The following is an 11,206-nucleotide window of genomic DNA, read 5'->3' on the forward strand; positions in this document are numbered from 1 at the left end:
CTAATCAAATAAGTAGCTAATCATTGAATTATATTTAAGAATTAAGCTTGAATTGTTTTTTGAAATCTCTAAAGTAACGTAAATTATGTAGATAATGAATTCAGGTTAAATTTTCGCGGAAAATAATGGAAGTGTTTGAATTAAGGAGAGACAATATCTTACAGTGTTAGTTACCTTAGTGTTAGTATTAGAAAAAAGAACCCTAAAAGTAATTTTCTTTAAACTTAATATGATGAGCGACATTTATTAATATTTATTCTAGCAAGAGACATTAATTTTTTTATTATTAAGAAGGGACGAATAGTAATTAATCAAAAGACTGAAATAGGAATTAATAAAGTAACTTTAAATTTTTACTAAGAAGGTTAGGTAATATTAAGTTTAGTTAAATTTGGAAATATTATTAGGTAGATTTAAAATATTATATAATTATTCACTGCTTATATGACGTAAATTAGTGTAGTACACTAAAAAGACTAAAGACTAGATTAAAAATTAGGATAAGTTTTATTCATTGTTTTACGAAAGTGAATTAGTAAACGAAAAAAAAAATACTAAAAGACACGAAGGAATAGTGCGTGATTTAGTGACAATTACTTATAAACAATTATTTGTAGTTTTTATAAAATACCAGTTTAGTATAGGGACAATATGAACTTCTGTTTATAATAGGATTTTTGTTAAGTGTCTTATAGCGGCCGATATAGGACCTTAACTATTAAGTAATATAAGGTCTATCTCCTAAAAGGCGATGATGGACAATCAATCTCATTTTAAAAATATGTAATTTTAACAAAACGGGGAGGTGTGGTATTATAATATCACACTGTACAAAATATGTTTTATTGAAAGTAAATTGTCCGCCCTTGACCAAGGCCGACGCGTGAGGTTGCAAAGTTCATTCTAATATATAAGTAAACGCCCGATGATATGATACCATTATTATTATTGTTATGATTATTGTAATAGCAGTAACCACGTTTAAGATAGGTCGTGATTATAAACAAGTTATTATGATTTAGTCATCGATATGGTAAACCAAAAATATATGTATTTGAATAGAAATAAGAGTTTTAATTAATTGGGACCAGAAGGCAGTAACAACACACTTATTTATGACAACGGGTATAAGTTTGACATCAAGAAGAAAAGGTACCCTTGCCAAAAAGTATTCAAAAAGTAGCAGATGGCAAGGGGTAAATTAAATGGAATCAAGATTAATTATCAATAATCAATAATCAAGAACTAGTTAAAATTTGATTTACACGTGCATATATGAAAATTAAAAAGACATAGGTATTTAAAACTGACCACGTGGTCGTAGACATGGAAGGTTAGGTATAGGAAAAAATGACTATAAGAAATTATTTGAAAAAGCTGTATGAAAAACTCACCCCAAGAGAGTATGTATTGTTGATGGAAAATAAATCTAATATTAAAATTACATGCCTATTTAAGGAATAATTCTTCCTTCCATTTTAAATTTGTGTCAGGGAGTAGGGATGAAGTGTCACTGTCATTGAAAACATTTGAAATTACGACCAAGTACGTATGAAGTAGCAGGCATGTTCCGTATTGAAAGACAGATATCTAAAGAGTAAGAAAATATGAAGTACGTTCCGTATGATGATTTAGATTTTAGATGAAAAGTGAGATAGGAAATATAGGATAATAAAAGAGGGCGCCAACGAGTTTTTAACGAAGAAAACAGGTAAAAATATAGAAGAAAATTATTGTTAATGAAATATTAAAGAAAATAAAGTAAAATAATTATTTAAAAATAAAATATCAAAGATGTAACGTTTGTAACGTTACACACTCCCCTCACCCATCAGAAAAATTTTGAACACAAGTCAGAATTTTTTCTCAAAGAAAACAGGAACGTTACAGTGTATCTCACGATGTTTCCCTGTCCGAAGAGAGTCCCTAATTACATTGAGATACTCATTGTTGTATCTACTCCATTCATTTGTCACACTGTCCGTCCCTGCAAGGACCATATATAACTCGCAGTATAATAATCCTATTGATTTATTTCTTTCTCAACATCCATGTTTCACTTCCGTATGTCACTGTTGGTTGTATTATAGTTTTGTACATTTGGATTTTGACACGTTTTGAGAGAAGCTTTCACCTCATTAGATGTTGAGCGGCAAAGAAAGATTTATTCCCCGCCAAAATTAGTACTTCAACTTTCTGATCTCCTGTGTTGTCACTGGTAACTGTTGTTCCTAGATATTTGAATTCTCTGACCATATCAAAGTTATGATCGTTTATGGTAATGTTTTGTCTTATTCGCTGTGGTTCCTTTCTTGATACGACTATGAATTTAGTTTTTTCTTCGTTTATTTTCGGGCCTACGTTTAGTGTTGCTTCTTCAAAGTTCGAAACAATATCCTTAACTTTCAGTGTTGTCTGAGCTACTTCATCTACGTCGTCTACAAATGCGAGAACAATCTTTGCTCCTCTGGCAGTTATGTCTGGTTTGACTCTGGTATAGATTTATCGCATTGCATATTGCAATGCTCGATTAAACAGTAATGGGGACAAAGGGTCTCCCTGTCTGAGTCCATTGTTCACGTAGAACGTCTTTGAAGTTTTGCCTCCTATTCTAATTTGTGAAAATTGTGATCGCTTTTAAGCGATCTACGGAATCATTTGCTTGTTTGAAGTCTGAAGTTTGACAGAAGTGAATACTTCTTATAGCGCGTTATTAAAATGCACGTTAATGAAATTTTATGTCTGCTTCATACTGAATTGTTAATATTTTTTTTATGAATATTGTGAAAAAACATGTCTGGAATATCTAACAAAAATCAGCATGGGACTGCGTTTAATATTCCACGTGTTATCTGATTCGATTCGATTTAATTCGATCAGATTTGTTTAGATTCGATTAGATCCGATTGACTTCGATTAAATTCAATTAGAATTATTGATTTGATTCGATTCAGTTAGATTCGATTCGATTCTATTCGATTCTATAAAGCATGCACGGCAATGTATTGTCAATGCACAGTTAATATAGACACAATTATTTAACAATTAAGGCATACGACAGGCGCCAGTATCTAGTAATACTGACTATTCATAATTTTGTTGATATTAGTAATTACTAAATTTGATCTTCGTCTATTTTTTAAATAGATTGTTGTGATGCGTGATACTGCTTACAAATTATCTTTAAAAGGCACTCGCCCAGCTTGATCTCCCCCTTTATCCTGCACTGTCGTTAATAATAAATTTAAAAGGGCCTGCAGCTGAGAGAAACACTACTGCTTGATATACAGTAATCTCCACGTTACCAGACCTACGGGAACATTGAGCTAATACAGTCCTGGACCGTTCACTTGTTGTACTGTTTACTTTTCTGTCTAGTGACGTTTAGAACGTCGGAAAATGTATCATCACCATCATCATCATCCAACCAATTTACGTCCCCTGCTAGACGTAGGTCTGCCCCAATTGTTTCCACACTTCATGGTTTTGTGCTGATTGTTGTCCAGATTTGTGCCAGTTTTTACTAATATCATCTGATATCATCTGTCCATCGTGTAGGCGGCCTTCCTCTACTGCTTTTATCTTCTCTTGGTCTCTATTCCATTAGCTTTCGTGTCCATCTTGAGCACTTCAGCCTGGCGACGTGCAGAAAATGTATAGAAACCGAATATGAACATAGAAAGTTGACAGTTAATAAAACAGCTGTATTTGACGTGTATAGCTGCCATTGTGTTACAGTTGTATAAATTTTAAAGTATTGTAATATTAAAAATCAAAAATGAATAACCATTTTCGATTTCGTTGCAACACGAAACTACAGCCGCATCATTATTCCAGTTCAATTAGAGAGTGCAGCAAGCACCTCTACCGGTTTCGAAACTTATTAGTCTCTCATTAGGAGGCACATTATGCTGCTCTCTCTGACCCAACTAGGACAAACCTCAGCGTGCAGTCAAGGATTGCAACGAACGAAATGGCAGGGATGCCCTAGCGGCAACTGCTATATAAAAAACAAGTTTTCAATCTAAAAGCACATAAAACAAAATCCAAAAATGTTATTCTACATCCTACCAGACTGAAAACAATGGGAACCTTCTCTGGTAAAAACTCCGAGGCTTCTACAATTTGCAAGCCATAACGGATGCTAAGACTAAGGAAGATGAGAGAATTTTACAATTTATAATTCACGTCCCATCTGCTCAGCGCGGTAAAGTTCCAACGAGAATGGTTCCCTTCGTACTCCGGTCGGAGTAAACATGTAAATCAAAAATGAATAACCATTTTCAATTTCGTTGTAACACGATAGCAGTTGCCGCTAGGGCATCCCTGCAATTTCGTTCGTTGCAATCCGTGACTGCACGCCGGGGTTTGTCCTAGTTGGGTCAGAGAGAGCAGCATATGTACCTCCTGATGAGAGACTAATAAGTTTCGAAACTGGTAGAGGTGCTTTCTGCACTCTCCGATTGAACTGGAATAATGATGCGGCTGTAGTTTCGTGTTACAACGAAATTGAAAATGGTTATTAGTCGAGGAAATGAAGCATTTTGGCTCGCAATTTTTTCGTCCAGCACGGATTTACTTGAAATTTTCACAGAAGGTAGGGAATAGTCCAAGGATCATTTTCTATATCATGCCGCTGTACGCTAAAACATTGGGGGTGGTTGCCACCCCATCTCGGGGGCGGGAATTTTTTATTACATTTTAACCATGTAAATCGATGTAAAAAGTAATTCTAAGAAAAAAATGTTTATTACATTTTCTTCGTAAAACTAATATTTTTCGAGTTATTCACGCTTGAAAGTAACAGTTTTTCGAGAAAAAGTCGAATTTTTTAGAGGGTTTTTTTAAGAATACCTCGAGAAATATGCATTTAATCAAAAAAGCTGTAGATATAAAAATTGTATCTTTTAGTAACACAAACCAAATTCTTTTTCTGTAATATCTTTAAGATAAATACAAAGCGAGATACGGCATGTTAAAATTAGCTTTTTTCGACAAATGCATAATTTGAAATATTCAAAGCCAAATAACGGGAACACTTGCATTTTTCGAGGAAAATTTAAATAATATTTTTTCAAGTATACAGTTAGACCTTTCAAAAAATAATAATAAAGTTTCTAGCCTGAAAATTAAGCGACTTATGATCAAAAAAAGGTCGGTACCTGCTTTCTCTATGAAAAAATCAGTGAAAACAACCCCTTAACTACCCTCCTAATTAAAAATTGGTCTTCACCTTTCTGTAATTCCTTGTATATTTGTATTATCAATACACCCAAGAAGTTTGGCCTATTTAAAAGGCCTAATTTTAGAAAAATTGGAGTTTAAAAAAAATTAATTTTTTGCAATTTCCCATTTTTCACCATTTACTTCAAAATATCTCCGAAAATACTGGATATACGAAAAAAATGATAGATTACTAAATTGTATATTTTTTAATAACTAAAATTCCTTTGTACATAGATTTTCATTACAGTGATCAGTTAGCGAGATATAGCTGTTTAAACCCTCTATTTACGAGCAAACACCCCCTTACTCGAGCCCTTTAAACCCACCCTAATTAAAGACTAAAGGATCTTACGAAATTTAGTTTACACAGTCTTATAACTCTTAAAAAATCCTACAAAGTCATTTTTGAAAAAAACATTTTATCGCCAAAAATGAAGGAGCTATGTTTATAAAACGAATTTTTTTTCGAAAAATTCGAGTAATCCGCTTATGGACAATTTTCAATGTATTTATAACACCACACAACCGGTTCGTATACCGGAAGATGACTAAAAACTATTTGTATTTGTATTTGTATATATTTGTAAATTCGTAGTTTTGTGTAAATAAATGTTTTTGTAATTCTTTAATTTTACTTTTTTTCTGTATAGATCTATTAAAATATCTATTTATAAAAACTTTAATGTTATTAAGGGTGGTTTTAAGGGTTGAAATATTATGATATTTTATCCTAAAGTATAAAACAGTCAATATTTAACCAGTCAAAACCAAATTTAACCCATATTAAAGTTTACAATGTTTTTATATAATTTTTGACAATACGGAGTAGTTTACACCCCTAAAAATAATCAACGCCCTTAAGCATGATATAGAATATGAAGTACAGGGTGAGATGATCCTAATCCCAAATTTTTATGTAAATAGATGCAAGCCGAAATTATTCTTTTAGGATAAGTAAATTTTTTATATATAGCTCCAACAATGGTGGCTTTAGGGGTTGAAATATTATGATAGTATATCTTAAAGCATAAAGCAATGATTATGTAACTAATAAGAACCAAATGATGACAATATTAAAGTTTAAAATGATATTTTATAGTTTTTTACAATTAGGGGTTGTTTTCACCCTTAAAAAACCAAAAGCGTACAACGGCTCAATATAGAAAATGAACTAGAGGGTGTAATGAGCCTAATCCTAAATTTTTGTACAAATCGATGCTGGACGAAAAAATAGCGAGGTTTTGCCATTTTTTCAGCTTCATTTCCTCGACTATATTCATTTTTGATTTACCTGTTTATTCCGATTGGAGTACTAAGGGAACCATTCTCGTTGGAACTTTACCACGCTGAGCAGGTGGGACGTGAATTATAAATGGTAAAATTCCCTCATCTTCCTTAGTCTCAGCATCTGTTATGGCTTGCAAATTGTAGAAGCCTCAGAGGTGTTACCAGAGAAGGTTCCCATTGTTTTCAGTCTTGTAGGATGTAGAATAATATTTTTGGATGTTGTTTTATGTGCTATTAGATTGAAAACATAGTTTTTTTTAATATTCTTGGTGTCTGAATAAAGTTATTTTAAAGCGAGTAACAATACTATTAATTAATGTATTTATTGTGTGGAAAAACAATTATTCTGAACAGTCTCTTGACAGTAACATGATAGACCTGAAAGTCACATCTGAGAACGGACCGGATTAGTCCATAAGCATAGCAATTAGGTACCTACCCATGTGTCTAGTAGAGTGGCGCTTACTGTGTAGATACCTACTTATATTGCAAATTTGTATCTAATCTTATTATCTTTTTTACAGAACTTTAAAAAAGGACTGAAATCCAATATTGCCCAGAGAAAAGTCTCAGTCTGTGATAAAAGTACCGGAGAACTCCTAAGCCAAAGTCAAAACAACATCGTCTGATCTCTTAGGAAAACCATTTAATCTTTATTAAAAATAAGAATACGTCCGGTCAGAAATAGTTACGCTAAAGTAAATGGTTAAGTGTATCAAATATCGCCCGAAGTTGGAAAAGCTGGAAAATTTATAAGCTAAACTTTCGCATATATAGTGCGGGGACTACGTAAATCTGGTTAAGCTAGTAAAGGCCGGGTCACAGTAATTAATTAAATTATTAATATTTCAGCTCAGAGCTTGGAAAGTTGTTCATCAGGAGTATAATAAAGGAAGCTTGGGGTTATATTTTGTTACTATATAGTTGATAAAGTATACTGATGGTCAAAAAATGCAACAATTAGGAGGACAAATATTTTTTTATAAATCCATTTATGGAAGTGTATATTATAATACTTAGTATGGTATAACTAGACCCAAACCCAGACATCAGAAGTGAAAGTTATCTTCCAACACCAAATTGTTCTATATGGTCCATATAATGTTCAGGAAAAAGTCACACCATTTTGAGCGTCGGGTTTGGGAAGGGGGGGGGGGAGAGGGGGAGAAATCGGTAAATTCGTAGTTTTTTAGGTTTTTCGTCAATGTTTCTTAAACTATGCGGTTTAGCATGAACAACTTTCTATACAAAAATGTTCTACATTAAATTTGAAATAAAAAAGATTCTATGCATAATCCTTCTAAAAGGAACGGTTCCAAAGGCATAAGGGTTAAAAAAACGGCATAACCCAGACATCAAAAGTAAAAGTTTTCCTCCAATACCAAATTGTTCTATATGTTTCACATATTGTTCAGTAAAATGTCACACCATTTTGAGCGTCCATTTGAGGGGGAGAGAGATGGGGGAGAAGTCGGTAAATTAGTAGTTTTTTTACTTTTTTCGTCAATATTTCTAAAACGATGCGGTTTAGCGTGAACAATGTTCTATACAAAAATGTTTTACATAAAATTTAAAACAAAAAAATTCCTATATATAATTGTTATAAAATCAACGGTTCCAGAGTTACGGAGGGTGAAAAATGGAAGCCTCTTTTCCCTTAAAAAGTAGCGCCCCTTGAGAAGGTGGTGAGGTTGACGTTTCTTTAAGGGCTTATCACTAACATACCATCGGTCACTGAACTAGCAAATTTCATTTACAAAACACAATCCTGTTAAAGAAAATTTCTTTCATCAGTAATAATATTATAAATTGCCCAAAAAATATAAAAAGTATCAAAAACCTCCGCTTCTCACCCTCCGTAACTCTGGAATCGTTGATTTTATAACAATAATGTATAGCACCTTTTTTTTTTAAATTTCATGTAGAATATTTTTGTATAGAACATTGTTTACGCTAAAGCATAGTTTTAGAAATATTAACGAAAAATGTAAAAAAAACTACTAATTTACCGACTTTTCCCCATCTCTCCCCCAAATCGGATGCTTAAAATGGTGTAAATTTCTGCTGAACAATATGTGGGCTAAAGAACAATTTGGTGTTGGATGATTTGGTGTTGGAAAACTTTTACTTTGGATGTCTGGGTTGGGCCTTTAGACCAGGGCGCATCTGTAAAAATATTAGTACATTTGGACGTTGAGAGGTGACTCAAATTTTTTTGCAGAAATTGCTTGAAAATAACTCAAATAATAATATTTGAGTTATCCTCCCTCTCAAAAAGGTCCGGAACATTGTTTAAATAATTAAAATGTCAAAAAATGAAGGAAAAATTCGATTTTTTTCTTCGTTTTTTGATTATAACTTTAAAAGTATTCATTTTCCAGAAAATATGTACTGATATAAAAATTGCGTAATTAAATTTCCTACAATATAGAATTAGTTAAAAGTTGAAAAAATAGTCACCCTTGTTGCAAAATAGCAATAATTGGGAAAAACTATACAAAAACAAGTATTTGCATTTTACGTTTTTCAACCATTTATGCTAAACATAGGACCTTCAAATTTCACCCAGAAAAACTATATGATAAAATTAAACAATACCGTAAATTTCATTAAGATCGGTTCAATAGATTTTGCAAAATAAATTTCGCAATCCAGCTATCGCAAAAAAAATTAATTTTTTTAAACTGTTACAGGACTGAAAATAAAGCAGATAGCAAGTTAATTTTTTTTTACTTATATAAGTGTACTGTACCTTTCATTTGCAATTTGCAAAACTAAAATAGATTGACCACCACGGCGTCAGGAATTTTTTTAGATAAACAATAATTATTGGTGTTGCGCGCAGGACACCGGATAGTTTGCTCTGATTGGGCATTCCAATGACCTTTGATAATTATTGATACATTTTAATTTTTATTACATTTCGATATAAATAAATAAATTTGTTTATTGCACAATAAAAACACATACTCTATCCTTTGAAATAACACTTTTTTTATCAAAAACTTTCTTTGTTCATATCATGAAATCTTAATGAAATTTACAGTATTGTTTTACTGTATCATAAAGTTTTTCTGGGTGAAATATGAAGGTCATAAGTGTAGCATAAATGGTTGAAAAACGTAAAATGCGAATACTTGTTTTTGTATGCTTTTTTTCGCAATTATTGCTATTTTGCAACAAGGGTGACTATTTTTTCAACTTTTAACTAATTCTATATTGTAGTAAATTTAATTACGCAACTTTTATGTCAGTACATCTTTTCTGGGAAATGAATACTTTTAAAGTTATAATCAAAAAACGAAGAAAAAAATCGAATTTTTCCTTCATTTTTTGACATTTTAATTATTTAAACAATGTTCCGGACCCTTTTGAGAGGGAGGATAACTCAAATATTATTATTTGAGTTATTTTCAAGCAATTTCTGCAAAAAAATTTGAGTCACCTTTCAACGTCCATCTCAAAACAGATGGGCCCTGGACTACTTGTTTTTGACCAATTATACTATACTACCTCCGTAGCTTTGGAACCGTTTATTTTAGAAGGATTATGCATAGGATATTTTTTTATTTCAAATTTAATGTAGAACATTTTTGTATAAAAGGTTGTTCATGCTGAACAGCATAGTTTTAGAAATATTGACGAAAAACGTAAAAGACTACGAATTTACCGATTTCTCCCTCTCTCTCCCCCAAACCCGACGCTCAAAATGGTGTGACTTTATTCTGAACATTACGTGGACCATATAGAACAGTTTGGTGTTGCAGGATAACTTTCACTTTGGATGTCTGGGTTATGCTATTTTTTCGATAAATTGTATATGTATCGTACTAATTCTTATTATTTGATAACCTCATAAAAAAATTTGCAACGTCATTTTCGTCAACAAATAAGTGGTTCCACCTTGATTATATGATATGCAGTATTGATCGAATTAAGTGGTCTACATCATATTGCGGAATACTCATCCATATTGTTCTTGGACAAGGATTTAGGTACTCTACATTGGAGGATAAGGATTTAGGTTTCTACCTACCATATCCCACACATTTTCGATGGATGACAAATCAGCTAATCTTGATAGCCACTCCAAAATCACTATACCAGATTCTTGTATGAACTCGATGGTTTCACATTTCACGGGCAATATGAGGTCTTGCGTTATCCTGTTGAAAGATCGCATTTGGAATGGTTTGTAGGTAGGAATGTAAAACCGGTTGCAGTACTTCACCAATATATCATGGAACTGCCAGAGTGCCGTTAATAAGAACTAGAGGTGATCTGCTTCCCAAACATACGCATTCCCATATCATAATGCTTGATTGTCTTGCAGTATCACGTTTAACATTTGTATTTCGTCTCTCACCTCGAAAACATCTTACCCTTATGCGCCCATCAGAACCACCCAAATAAAAACCTAGATTCATCACTGCAGCACACAAAATTCCATTGGCTGTTCCAGTGTTGTCGAACTTTGAACGATTCTTAGGGTAGGAACATGCCGAAGATATATGAATGAGCGCGGTGTAGGTCACGATCGCGGTCGAGGTTTACATCGATGACGAGCAGAACATACCGAAGATACCTTCCTTTCAGTGTTCTTTGCGGTTTCCGTATAACCAAAACTTGTCGCAACCTGATTACAACAAGAAATGAATAAATACACCAGCCGTATCTCCGGTGAATGTCACGT

At 32.8% G+C, this 11,206-nt stretch overlaps 1 protein-coding gene across 3 annotated transcripts in view; it reads left to right on the forward strand.

Annotated features, from left to right (window-relative positions):
* The window catches only part of LOC114332268 (sodium- and chloride-dependent GABA transporter 1-like), a 230,178-nt gene extending 222,516 nt beyond the window's left edge, over positions 1-7,662 (forward strand). For all 3 annotated transcript variants that reach the window (XM_028282037.2, XM_028282035.2, XM_028282038.2), the window contains one exon: positions 7,038-7,662. In XM_028282037.2, the coding sequence (XP_028137838.1) occupies positions 7,038-7,142 (105 nt within the window). In that variant the 3' untranslated portion in view covers positions 7,143-7,662. The remainder of the gene's footprint in view (positions 1-7,037) is intronic.
* The last annotated feature ends 3,544 nt before the right edge of the window (positions 7,663-11,206 follow it).

Source organism: Diabrotica virgifera, chromosome 4 (genome assembly GCF_917563875.1).
Source record: "Diabrotica virgifera virgifera chromosome 4, PGI_DIABVI_V3a".
In the NCBI taxonomy this organism is placed as follows: Eukaryota; Metazoa; Arthropoda; class Insecta; order Coleoptera; family Chrysomelidae; genus Diabrotica; species Diabrotica virgifera.